This window comes from Hipposideros armiger, unplaced genomic scaffold (assembly GCF_001890085.2).
Source record: "Hipposideros armiger isolate ML-2016 unplaced genomic scaffold, ASM189008v1 scaffold_111, whole genome shotgun sequence".
Classification (NCBI taxonomy): Eukaryota; Metazoa; Chordata; class Mammalia; order Chiroptera; family Hipposideridae; genus Hipposideros; species Hipposideros armiger.
The window spans coordinates 1830118-1843087 of record NW_017731461.1 but is presented as its reverse complement, the minus strand read 5'-3'; the positions used below and the strand labels follow the sequence as shown (position 1 = coordinate 1843087).

Sequence of the window (12970 nt, the reverse complement as noted above, 5' to 3'; positions counted from 1 at the left end):
CATCTGGGCTGCAGGGGTGACAAGAGAACAGCATGGGCACTCACAGCCTTCTAGAGATTTCCCAACTCTCCCAGCAGTCCTGGCTGTAGCTGGCCACCCTGCCTCAGGCCCTGGTCTAGACTGATCAGCAGGTGACCTTTGCCCGGCTCACTGGGCCCTAAATGCTCGCTGACCTGGGGACAATATAAAACAGGTCAGAGCCCTCTTGTCTGCCTATTCAGTTTCTTCCAAGAAGCAGCTGCTCCAGGTAATGCCCTGGGGAGGGGGAGGTGGGGGACAGGAGAGAAGGTCGGAGTAGAGCAGAGGAGGGTCTCTGCCGGCCCAGTCGGCAACGCCTGGAGGAGGAGGAGCTTGCTAAAGCCAAGGAAGACTTAGGGCTTGATGAGCAGCCCCCACCTCCAATTGCACACTGGTGGAAACTGAGGCCTGTGAGGGGAGCTCACTTACCCAAAGCTACATAGAGTATAGTGGCAGAACTGGGACTGGAACTGGCTCCAGATCTGTTCACTGTCCCCTCGTTCTGCATGTTTAGGATTGGAAGAAGCCTTAGACACCCCAGTCCTATCCCAGACAGAAAAACAGGCCTGGAGGGGGCAGAAATCCACCCAAAGTCACACAGCATGTTTGTTAGTGGCAGAAACCAGGCCAGAACCCAGGTGTCCTGCTTCTTAGTCTGGGGTTTTCTGCTCCACCCCGTCTCGCCTTCCCTCTGGGCTGCGTCTCCCTGAGTCCCCTTTCTGAATGCCCTTCATCTCCCTGTATTAGCATGGGTGCAGGCCCTCTCTCTGCCTGGTTTGACCCAGCTCAGTTCCACGTTAGGGGCCATGACACTTCCCCAGGGAGGGCTGAGAGGTGGAGGGGGGTACTTGGGGTTCCCCTCACAGGACACTTCCCTGCAGGAGCAGAGGTACCATGCAGTCCCGGGTCCTCCTCATTGCTACCCTCCTGGCGCTCCTGGCCTCTGTCCGTAAGCAGCTTGTGGGGAAAGGGCTGGGGGCAGGTGGGGATAGCTGTCTACCTGGAGGACCCCAGGGAGGTGGCTTGGTGATCCCGGGCACTGATGGCTGGCTGGGCAGGAGCCAAGAGCATCCCACTCAGACCTGCTGTCCTTGCAGGAGCCTTGGAGGACGAGGATGCCTCCCTTTTGGGCTTCATGCAGGGCTACGTGCAGCAAGCCAGCAAGACGGCCCAGGACGCTCTGACCAGCATGCAGGAGTCCCTGGTGGCCAGGTATGCCCTCACTTCCCTGTCTTTGGCACCAGCTCCCTCAGCTCCCACCTGCCTCTGACTTGGTGACAGCCCTGGCCACAGGGCTGTAGCTCTCCCACGCCCACCCAGGACGTGCACCTCTCTGAGCTTCCATGTTCTGGTGTACAAAACAGGGTTCCCTCACAGCTCTTTCAGGCTGCCGTGGAGAGATGACAGAGGCATCTGTCTCCTCCCGGCCTCTTCTCCCTTTTCTGTCCCTCTTTTCTCCCTCAGGTGCCCTGCATGGTTCTAAGAAAGGCCATTTTAGCCCCCACTTCCATTTTTGTCTTCTGATAATCTGACTAGGGGTTTGGCTGGGAGGCTCCGCCCGACCCAGTTTCAGCCCAGGGTGTTCGGGTGTGTTTCTGCCTTGTTCCAAGCCCTTGGCCCCTTGTGAGCAGAAGTCCGCCCTTCCTTCACCACCATACCCCACTGCCTTCTAGTCCTCTCCTCTCCCCACCTCCACTCCACCAACGCTGGCCGGCATTTACGTGGCAGAAACACTCACAAGCATTCTTAGTCCTCAGTACCGGCTGCGGAGTAGGTATTGTTTTCCCCCATTTTGCAGGTGAGAAAATCAATGCTCAGAGAGGTTAAGTGACCTGCCCTTGATCACAAAGCTAATTAACTCTCTAATGATTTTCCAAATGAGAGACTGCTTCCCTCTGCCCCATCCCATTCAAAGGCCACCAAGTTGTATAACTCCAGGGGACATCATTTGCCTAGGACAGCATGACAGCCCTGCCCTTACACCTCTCTTTGCCCAATCATTCCTCTCCAGCTTGCCTCAGATCAGTGGGGGCACAAACGTCCACCCCAGCCTGGAGAAATAAGGGCTGGACTCAACTAGGGTCCCGTCACTACCGTGCACATCTCCTCTGCCTGGGCGGAGCCATAGGGGACCCTGACTGAGATCTCAGGGGTATTGCTGGGTGAGGTTGAGAGGGTGCGGGGACATGGTGGGGGCCCCGTGGTGGCTGCTGCGCACAGATGAACTCTCACCCCCACCTGTGTTGTTCCCCTTTGCTGATTTCACCCCCAGGGGCTGGATGACTGATGGCTTCGACTCCCTGAGGGACTACTGGAGCACACTTAAGGGCAAGGTCTCCGGGTTCTGGGATTCGACTTTTGAGACCACACCAGCTCCAGTTTGAGACCTCCACACCCCCAGCACACCTGCCCATCCAGCCTGCCGGCTCCGTGGGTCCTGCAACCGCCAGGGCTGCTCCTGAAGGTCGCTTGAAAGGAACAGCATTCTCAGTGTCCTCCCACCCCATTCCCCAGACCTGACCCACCCCCAGGCATGCTGTCCTCCCAATAAAGCTGGACAAGAAGCTGCTGTGAGTGGGACGTCCCATGTGCGCCATGTATGTTTGGTCGTGGGCATGTTTGGGCTGCTCTGTGGGTAAGCACTGGACTGACTCCAACTCCGGCAGGCCTGAGGCCAGTGCCCTACCCACCTTTTAGTGTCTGGGTGGTATCTGGGCCCGAGTTTCTGCATCTGTAAGGTAGGAATAACCCTACCTACCCTGCCTGCCTCGACAGGTTTATGTGGAGGAGCAAATGGAATAATAGATTTAACAATACTTTGATAAACTGTCAAATGTTGTACAACATGACTTGGGTGTGTGCTCTATGCCAGGCACTATGCCTGGCATTTTTTTGTCATAATCAGAGTTGATACTGTGTGTATTCACCAAAATTATGGAGCTGACTTGCACTACCTGGGCTGCCTGGCCCTCTCAACCACACTTGAGGGAAGGAGGCCGCTGGGGTAGTGGTTGGAGTAAGATATAACTAGGCTCTAGTCTTGGCTCCATCATGTTATATCAGCCTCAGTTTCTTACCTGTACAATAATATCCCCTCCATTATAGGTTTGTTGGATGGATGGATGGATGAATGAATGAATGAATGAATGAAATGAGACAGTGCATAGTACCTGGCACATCAAAGGTACCTGGTAAATGGCTGTCTTTGTTGCTAGAGGCTGAGCTGATTGTCCCTTGGGACCAGGATTGGAATGGGGAGGGGCCTCCTGGGAACTAAGAAGGAACCCAAGGTCACCCACAGAAGCTGCTTTGCTTGTGTCCCCAGCACCTAACAGATGTTCATGTCAGGGAGTTTCAGAACCACACTCTGCTCGAGCAGGTCCCCTACTCTTCCAGTGAAAAAACTGAGGCTCAGAAAACTAAAGGCACTTGTCCAACATCACAGAATCAGCAGACAATAGACCCAGACCTCTGCCCATATTCTGCTCAGCTGACACAGAAAAACGCTTAGTTACTCCTATGCCTGGTTGCGGAGGGCTCCCTTACAGATCTTGGTAGTATTCATATGAGGTCAGACAATTAAGTTCGCGAATCCATCCTAGAAAAAGTGCTACATACATCATTGCTGAATATCACTACGGTCACCTTCAAAGTATTCCCTTTGGGAAGCTATGTACTGACGCCAACACCTAGTCCACCCTCCAAAGCAATTTTGGAATTTTTTCTGGACTGGACATCAGAGCTGTCGTTGTACTACCCTTGATGTCCTGAATGTCATCAAAATGTCTTCCTTTCAATATTTCCTTTATCTTCAGGTAAAGGAAGAAGTCATTGGGGGCCAGATCAGGTGAGTACGGAGAGTGTTCCAATACAGTTATTTGTTTACTGGCTAAAAACTCCCTCACAGACAGTGCCGTGTGAGCTGGTGCATTGTCGTGATGCAAGAGCCATGAACTTGGTGAGAAGTTCAGGTTGTTTTCATCTAACTTTTTCATGTAGCCTTTTCAGCACTTCCAAATAGTAAACTTGGTTAACTGTCCAGTTGGTACAAATTCATAATGAATAATCCCTCTGATATCAAAACAGGTTAGCAACATCATTGCAACAAGTTCGCGAACTTAATTGTCCGAACTCATACATCCAGTCCCACTGAAAGACTTCTGCTCTCTCTTCGGAAATCCACCTGGGCTTCTCTTCTTGCCCAACTGGGCCAGGAACACCAGCACCACCTGGGAAATGCTCTCACTCAAACCTGGGCTTGATACCTATTATTGTAGCTCAGGATGGTTAGGAACTAAAAAGCCTGCTGGGGGCTGGCCGAGTGGCGCATTGGTTAAGAGCTGGCTTGGGATGCCAGAGGGCCCCGGTTCGGATCCCACATATGAGGGCCAGTGACACCGCCCTCTACAGCTAAGATGCTGAACAATAGCTCAACCTGGAGCTGGGCTGCCGTGAATTGCCAGGATGGTGTAGGCTGCAGCCCCTGCTACAGTGGGTTGCCATGGCCTACCGTGTGTAGCCGGCAGCCAGCGTGAGCAGCCGTCCAGAAGCCGGCAACTGATCTGCCTTTGCCTGGGAAGAGCGCAATGATGGTGCCAACTTGGGCCAGTGAAGCAACGTCCTCCACAACTAGACTGAAGAACAAAAGGACAGCAACTTGTCTGTTCCCCTTCCCCCAACTCCCCAATAAAAAGATCTTTAAAAAAAAAAAAAATAAATAAAAAGCCTGCTGGTTTATCCAAGAGTTAAGATGGAGGAGGGGCGATTATCCAATGGCTTGCACCAGGGGGCAAAGGTCCTGAGGGGAGAGGGTAGGGATGGCTCCATGAACGCACTGCCCAGACCTTTGAAGATATGTGAAAGCCATGTGCACATACAAGGGCTCTATGTACGTGAAAGTGAAGAGGGGCTGACTGTGAACAGGGATGTACACAGGAGAATGTGCGTACATGTGTGCGCACCAGAACAAACTTGAGTGCCTGGCCACACACTTGATTTTTTTAAATAACCACGGATTCCCGGGGGCAAATGGGTCTGTAAAGGGCAACCTCGCCCATCCAGCTCTTCAACCTTGGCGAGTGACTTCCCAACTCCAAGCTTCAGCTTCCTCATCCATACTGTGCTTTTAATGGCTGTTTACCCAGGGTTTGGGGAAGGATGCAGTGAGATGATGGATATTGAAAGCATTTTGAAAATAAAAATGTGCTGATTCCCTGCAAGAGGTGGTGATTATTTTTCTGACTCAGGCCAGAGCTGGCAGAAAAAGGGGGTGGCAGGGCTTGGAGCCCTAAAGGTGGGTTGGTTGGTTTGCACAGCCCTGCCTGAGGACACGTTGGCTGTTTCAGGGGTAGGGTGGGAATGTGAGGAGTGGCAGGCTGCCCTTGTGAAAAAAAGAAAAGGAGAGCATTTGTTTAAGTGTTGTTGAATTAATAAAGGAGGAAGGAGCAAGGGCCAAGCTCTTCATCTGAGCCCCGCCAAATCCTTCAAGTCCCAATGGCTCCTTGAGGCCCAGCCCCGCCTGCCCAGAGCCAGAGGGCTGGGAGAGGCTCCTGTCCTCCGCCTATGGGAACACCTCTGGGGACAGGGAACCCACTTCTCTCAGCAAAGCCAACCCTGCCTCCTGACCCTCTTCAGACAGGACTGCAATATTGATTGAAGCTCTTTCAGGGCACCTAGCATTGAATTATCTATAGCTTTGCCTGGTCCTTCCTGTTCCTCCTTTGGAAGGGATCTCATACTGCCTCACTCCTAAGCAGCCAGGGCCTAGCAGCTCCTCCAACATTAGGACCCTGAGAGGTCTAGGTTTGGAATTGAAAATCAATGGGGCAGTCCCTGTCCGCTGGCCAAGGGACCCTGCCCGGGTTCCCCAGATGTCCCTGCCAGCGACCCTCACCCCGCCCCCATTTTCCCAAGACAGACTTTTATTTTGGAGAACTTTTTATTGTTTAAAAATCATAATCGAAGCTTAGGGCTGGCCGAGTGGCGCGCTGGTTAGAACTGGCTTGGGACTCCAGCTCTGAGCAGCAGGGCCCCGGTTCAGATCCCACATGAGGACCAGTGATGCTGTGCCTGCTACAGCTAAGATGGTGAACAACAGCTTGACCTGGAGCTGGGCTGCCATGAGTTTCCGGCAACTGCGAAGGCTGCAGCCGTAAGCTACTGTGAGCAGCCAGCAGCCAGTGTGAGCTGCCAAGAGCTGCCGTGAGCGGCGGTTCAGTGGCTGGCGATCGACTGCCTAGGCGGGGAAAAGCGCAATGATAATACCAACTTGGGCCAGTGAAGCGACGATCTCCACAACTAGACTGAAGAACAAAAGGACAGCCACTTGTCTGTTCCCCTTCCCCGATTCCCCAACACTGTTCCCCCCCTCCAATTCCCCAATAAAATCTTTAAAAAAAATCATAAAGCTTCAAAAAGCATACAAACCGACACATACGTCCCGCTTTGGAAACGTTTATTCTAAGAAACTGAATGATGGGAAGGGGTGCTGGAAGAGAGGACCCCTCTGGTCCCGAGGTCAGGAGGAGTCCCAGGGGGCAAAGGGCATCTCACTAGGCTAACAGCTTCTTGGTTAACTCCTCCATGGCGGTCAGGACACCGTCCTTGAAGCCCTCCCACATGGGCAGCAGGCCCTGAAGGAGGTCCTCTAGCGCTGGCTTGGCATTCTCACTCAGCAATCGCAGTTGCTCGCTGGCCTTGTTGTGGTACGCAGACAGGATGGTGCCGCTCTCCTTGAGCGCCTGCAGCCGAGTGGCCAGACGCTCCCGCAGATCATCGCTATAAGGCGCCAGCTGCTGGCGCAGCGTGTCCACGTGGCTGCGCGCGCGGTCGCGCAGCTCCTGCAGCTTCTGGCGCGCGCTGTCGCGGAGCTCCTCGCCCAGCGGCGCCACCTTCTGCTGGTAGCGGACCACCTCCTCCTGCCACTTCTTCTGGAAGCGGTCCAGGTAGGGCTGCACCTTCTGTTTCACCTCCTCCAGTTCTTTGTTCATCTCTCGATTCAGCGCCTCTGTCTCATTTTCCAGGCTATCCCAGAACTCCTGGGTAACCGGGCCCAGCTGTTCCCGCAGCTTGTCGACTGTGGTGCTCAAGCTGTCCAAGTTTTCCAGGAGTTTCAGGCTGGAGGGGCGGAGAGAGGGCATCAGGGGGGACCTCCCGGACACCCTCTGAGCTGCAGGCTCAGCGCCACAGCTTACTTGTGGTGAGACCTGGGCAAAACTTGTCCCTGAACGTGCGGTAGCTGTGGGTCAGACCCGGGCCTGGCTTTTCCCATACACTGTTGCACCCAGTGCCCCCCACCCCCCCCACACACATCACATTGCACAGATGGGCTGAAGAGCTAGTGAAAGACAGCTGGGTTTTGTCCAGTCTTGTCTGCTCCCAAAGCAGGGCCATCTAAGGACCTCATCTCTATGCTTCCAGACCATTCTCCTCTCTGAAGACAGCCATCCCTGTTGCTGAGTAGCAGCAGAGAAGGGAGTTAAGAATGGCAAGGGGTTTGCTGCACTTGCAGGCAGAACGTGGTGCTGTGATTACTAACCGGGCAGTGCTGGTCTGTTGCTTGTTAGGAGGCTGTGACCCAGCTTGGAAATCCCATTCCTGTTTCTCCATCCATGCCTTCTATGGGGCCCATCAAATAGCAGGTGAGGGTTCGGCCAGTGTGGCTACATCTTCCCACAGGCCTCTCTGTTCCCTAGACCGGCAGCTCCTGCCCCTGCCCCTGCCCCAGACCCCAGGCTGGGTCCTTACTTTAGCTGTTTTCCCAAGGCGGAGGCTTCAAACTGGGCCACATAGTCTCTGCCGTTGTCTTTGACTGAATCCACGTACAAGGCGGCCAAATCTTTCACTCGATCCCATTTTGCCTGGGATTCATCTTGCGGCCAGAGTTCCCAAGCCTGGCTCCCTGGGGGTGAGAGGGGAGACTGAGATCAGGCCAGCTCTGGGCCGGAATCTGAGCTGCAAGTCCAGGCCTGGAGGCAGGAGAGAGGGGGCTGGTGAGATTCTGCTCCCTGTGCCCAGGAGTGTGGGCCATAGGGGTTTAGGGAGAAGAGCTCCCCTGATGACTGGCTTCCTAGGTTGGGGCAGGAGGTGGGGGGCGGGCACCTACCTGTGAGGAAAAGCACAGCCAAGGTCAGCACCACGGCTTTCATTCTGAGTGATCTGGAGGAGAAGAGGGGCCTGTCTAAGCGCGCGGGCCTCTGGCGTGGAAGAGCTCTATGCTCCCCCACTCATTCCAGGCAGGGGAAGAGGCGGAGGGTTACAGAGAGAAGGCCTCAGGTATCCAGAGCCCCAGCATGGGGCAGAGCCGAGAGCCAAGGTCACAGAGCATGAGCCTCGAATGGCTAGAGCTGGGGAAGCCAGAGGAACCTGGGGCAGGCAGCAGCACTTACCTGGAGCAGCACTTCAGCAGTGGCTGTGCAGCAGCTCTCCCCGGGCCTATTTATGTCTCCAGCAGGGGCTGGGCTGGGAGGCAGCCCAGGCCTTGCTGCTGCTCACTGGTTCCAGCAGCGATGTGGAACTTGTTAGAGTTCAAGGATCAGCTCTGTCCCTGTGGCCGGACAAATAGAGTGGGCAAACAGGAAGCTGCGGGGGCTGCAGGGCCAGGGATCAAGGGTTCAGGAGGGCGTGGGAGGAGGGTGGTTGCAGGTGTGCAGGTCCTCAAGGGTGGTGGTTAGCTGAATCCATCCCCTTTTCTGTGGTGGGAAGTGTGTTCCCCACCATTGTTCATTGTGCCTCACAGCTGGGGAGAGGAGAGGGAAGGAAGAAAAACCCACAAGCTGGCCAGGAGGGCGGGCGCTCCTCAGGAGATACTCCCCTCACATTCCAGGGAGATGATTTCACTCGCACCCCATCCCTCCCCCACAAGGGCAAGACACCACCCAGCACTCTTACAGAATCTTTTAATTTTGTCATATGAAAATCTTACCTACTGCCCCCTGCCCCCCAAACCCTACCATCTACCATGACCAGCACTCCAAAAAAGAAAAGATTGTTTAACACTAAAATAGGGCATAATCTCAGAATAAAGGGCACTTCAACTGAATACATATATCTTTGCGTGGTTCATATTTATATTTGATCACGCACAGGTGAGAATGGATGCCAGCCCTCAAGTATCACTGCTGTGGGGGAAAGAGTTCTAGTCCAGGAGGTAGCAGGAAAATGGCTTTCTCATTTCATTTTGCCTCCAACTTGCAAAATCCTGAAAGGAGGATGGTTAGCCAGATATGTAATCTCTCTGAGCCTTGGTTTCCTATCAGTAAAATGGAGACAAGAACGGCCGGGGTTGTTGGAGGCCCCCATGAGATCCTGCTGTGTGTTTGTTGGTGTTTGCAGTACCAGTTTGCAAGGTTTCTCCTGAAAGGCCCAGGACCTCCAACACCAGCTCATTGACAGGACCTGAATCTTGGAACCTCTGAATGTCCACGCTGAGAGGAACTTTGAGATCAACTACTCCAGCCTCCCCCAACTCCTGCCATGGTACAGATGAGGAAACTGAAGACAGTGAAAGGAATTTACCCAGTGTCTCTCATCTCCCAGGGAGGGAGTTGAAGGACTGGACTTAGAATCCAGGTCTCTGGGCTTGGGAACCCAGGCAGAAATATGCTCTGTACCATATGCTAAAGAAACTCCCTCGGGCCGGCCGAGTGGCGTGATGGTTAAGAACTGGCTTGGGACGCCAGAGGGCCCCGGTTCGGATCCCACATATGAGGGCCAGTGACACTGCCCTCCACAGCTAAGATGCTGAACAACAGCTCAACCTGGAGCTGGGCTGCCATGAGTCGCCGATGACGGCGTAGGCTGCAGCCCCTGTGGCAGTGGGTTGCCATGGGCTACCGTGTGTAGCCAGCAGCCAGCGTGAGTGGCCAGCAGCTGCAGTGAGCGGCCGTCCAGAAGCCGGCGACTGATGTGCCTCGCCGGGGAAGAGCGCAATGATGGTGCCAACTTGGGCCAGTGAAGCAACGTCCTGCACAACTAGACTGAAGAACAAAAGGACAACTTGTCTGTTCCCCTTCCCCCAATTCCCCAGCACTGTTCCCATCCCCCCAATTCCCCAATAAAAATCTTTTTTTTAAAAAAAGAAACTTGCTCGTATTCTAAATACTAGCCTGATGCTGCTATCTGCCAGATCCTGGAGTGGTGGGGCTCCAGGATTCTCACACTCAAGCCAGTCTTATGCCTTTCACCTTAAAGAAGAAAGCTTTGGAGCAGGGCAACCTTAGGTTTGAATACCAGCTCTGCCATTTAGTATCTGTGTGACCCTGGGCAAGTCACAGAACCTCTGCACAAATCAAGTTTCTTACCTGTTAAATGAGGATAATGATAGAATATGCCATCTCCTAGAAGTATAGGAAGGGTAACTATGTCTGGCAAGCAGAATAATGGCCCCCCAAATATGTCCATGTCCTGCTCCTCAGAACCTGTGACTGTTACCTTACGTGGCAAAAGGGACTTTGCAGATGTGAATATAAGGACCTTGAGATGGGGTGGTTATCCTGATTCTCCAGTGTCATCACAAGCATCCTTAAATATACAAAAGGGAGAGAGGACAGGCAGAGTTGGAGAAAGAGATGAGAGGACGGAAGCAGAGGTCAGAGTGGTGTGATTGCTGGAAGGCGGCCATGAGCCAAGGAATGTGGGCAGCCTCTAGAAGCTGGAAGAGCCAAAGAAACGGATGTCCCCCTCGAGTCTCCAGAAGAAACACAGTACTGCTGACACCACGAGTTTAGCCTTGTGTGACCCATTTTCAACTTTTGACTTGCATAATTGTACTGGAAGATAATAAATTGGTGGTGTTTTAAGCACTAAATATGAACATGTATGGCAAAACTGAAAGGGACTTGGCACTTCATAAACAACAACTATTCTGTGTCCCAGAATCCCAGTTTCTGGCATTTTTCCCCCTTGCTCCCACTGATCACACCTACATGGTCAGACCAGAGCTGAGACCTTAGCTTCGGGCAGCAGACGTGGGGGAAGGCAGGGAATCGTGTTTTCTCTATGTGGCCCTGTGATAGGGATCTCTGTCCCAAGACTGACCCAGCCCCAGAGACCTGCGGGACTACAGCCTCAGTTAACAGTCGGCCTGGGCTGCCAGCTGGCCGGCTGGCCAACCCAGCTTTTAATGTTTGGAGAGTGAGAGAGAGGCCAGTCCCTGCTGGGTCAGTTTAAGGTGGGTGTCTCAGGCCAAGAGATTCCTTTCTTTTTGCCAGTAGAGCTCTTCCCAGGTTCTCGGAAGCTTATAGGTTGGACTCCAAGCTACTTGCCAGTTTTACCTTCCTCTTTGGTTTGTTACTGAAATGATTATTATGGCTAAACTTAGTATCCTGTTTGCATGGTTCTTTAGTGGCCAAATTACTTTCATGTTTGACTTAGTATGTCCCTGTAAGGCTGGCAGGCCAGATAGCCTCCTTGTTATTTTGTCTATAAGAAGACTGCAGCTCAGAGTTGCCAAGAGCTGCCCTGCCATCTGTCAATCATTAATATTTGGTGTTACTAGGACTGGGAATCAGGCTTCTGTTTCTTTGATGGTTGGTTGCCTGTTGCCCACCAGCAGCAGGGGCTCAGCCCATAGCCCTTGTTCAGGAATTGGCACCTTCCTGGCTCGGGGGGGTTTCAAGGCACTGGGCTGGGAAGTGCTGTTTGACAGCATCTTACGGAGCAAGAAGGTTCCTTTTTAAATAAACTTATTCACTAGCGTGTCTACTCCATTTCACTATAAGATATTTGGCTTAAACTAGCCCAAGTCCCTCATTGCTAATATTTAGGAGAGGAAGGAATCTTTCTGGACAGAGACCCAAGGGAAATACCACCACCAACAAACTGGGTGCATTTCAGAATCAGACTCGGGGGCTAGCCAGTCATTGTTAGAGGCATCAAGCGCCCATGGATTAGACTGTTTAATGGGTGCAGTGCCCACCAATGTAGTCCCTTTGTCCTGCCACACCCTCTTCTCCTGATCTTGGGAGTTTCCAGAGTGACTGTTTCTGAAGTAGGTCACCAAGTAACTGGCCCTGGGTCCCCTGACACAGGTGGGAGTGCTGCTAGCTGACTGCAGGAGTGGCTTTTGCTCATTTCACAATTTATGCCCCAATGTCACACTGGTCAATTGGCTCTGGGAGGACTCTGTCCCCTGCTAGGCTTGGCACATAACAGACACTCAACAAATATTTGTTCAATCAATGACACTGGCACACCAAAGGAAGGTTCACCAGGATGGCAAAGGGTCATCTGAAGGAACAGGCCTTGGGAGGAGACTCAAGAAACTCTTGAGCATTTGGCCTTGTCACAGCCCCTGCTCAGAACATGAGAGCATGTGGTGGGTCAGAATGGGGTTGGGGAGGTTTGGACTGAGCAGGGGACAGAGGAGCCCCCCCCCCAACATTTTCTATTTGGCAATTTTATTGCAGCTTTCGGTGATACAGCCCAAATTTAGACCCTAGGGCAGGGCACTGTAACCAACCAAATGCAAGATTCTCTCCTGCCCTCCTGCTTAGGAGATACCATTTCCCCGAAAATAAGACCTAGTCGGAAAATAAGCTATAGCATGATTTTAGGTACGAAAATACAACATCCTGGCATACTGAATATTTTAAGCTGAAGGAGTTTGTGGAAAAGGCATCCTTCACCCTGAAACAGGTCATAAAACCCTCATGTGAGGGTTGCGTGCCCTCCATATCCTGGAGGAATCATACTAGGGCTTCTTCTCTGACTACATCTTATTTTTGGGGAAACACGGTAAGGTGATACTAGAGCTCATCTGTGTACAAGGTGAGCAGAGGTCTGGCTCCTTGGGAGGCACACCAGCCTTCCGAATTCTCGATCTCTGCAGTTGGAATGGGGTGGGAGTTACCACAGTCTGGAAGACCAGTAAGGACCTGGCAGCATAGCTTCTATTTTTTTAGAGCTCTGATCTCCAGGTCTATATCCAAAAGGCAATGTCCTGATTCTTCTG

At 52.8% G+C, this 12970-nt stretch overlaps 2 protein-coding genes across 3 annotated transcripts; one reads left to right on the top strand and one right to left on the bottom strand.

Annotated features, from left to right (window-relative positions):
- The first annotated feature begins 146 nt into the window (after positions 1 to 146).
- On the top strand, positions 147 to 2592 carry APOC3 (apolipoprotein C3). The gene is made up of 4 exons (XM_019647382.1): positions 147 to 247; positions 900 to 967; positions 1116 to 1230; positions 2291 to 2592. Exons 2-4 carry the CDS (start codon positions 913 to 915, stop codon positions 2400 to 2402), a joined length of 282 nt encoding a protein of 93 aa, XP_019502927.1. The 5' UTR covers positions 147 to 247; positions 900 to 912; the 3' UTR covers positions 2403 to 2592.
- Positions 2593 to 6455: 3863 nt separating this feature from the next.
- APOA1 (apolipoprotein A1) lies at positions 6456 to 8524 on the bottom strand. Of its 2 annotated transcripts, XM_019647387.1 has the most exons (4): positions 8406 to 8524; positions 8123 to 8175; positions 7765 to 7918; positions 6456 to 7134 (listed from the first exon to the last, which is right to left on the bottom strand). In XM_019647387.1, exons 2-4 carry the CDS (start codon positions 8163 to 8165, stop codon positions 6570 to 6572), a joined length of 762 nt encoding a protein of 253 aa, XP_019502932.1. In that variant the 5' UTR covers positions 8166 to 8175; positions 8406 to 8524; the 3' UTR covers positions 6456 to 6569. The 2 variants fall into 2 exon arrangements, with proteins under 2 accessions (XP_019502932.1, XP_019502931.1); XM_019647386.1 differs by lacking the exon at positions 8406 to 8524 and having other exon boundaries at positions 8123 to 8234.
- Positions 8525 to 12970: the final 4446 nt, after the last annotated feature.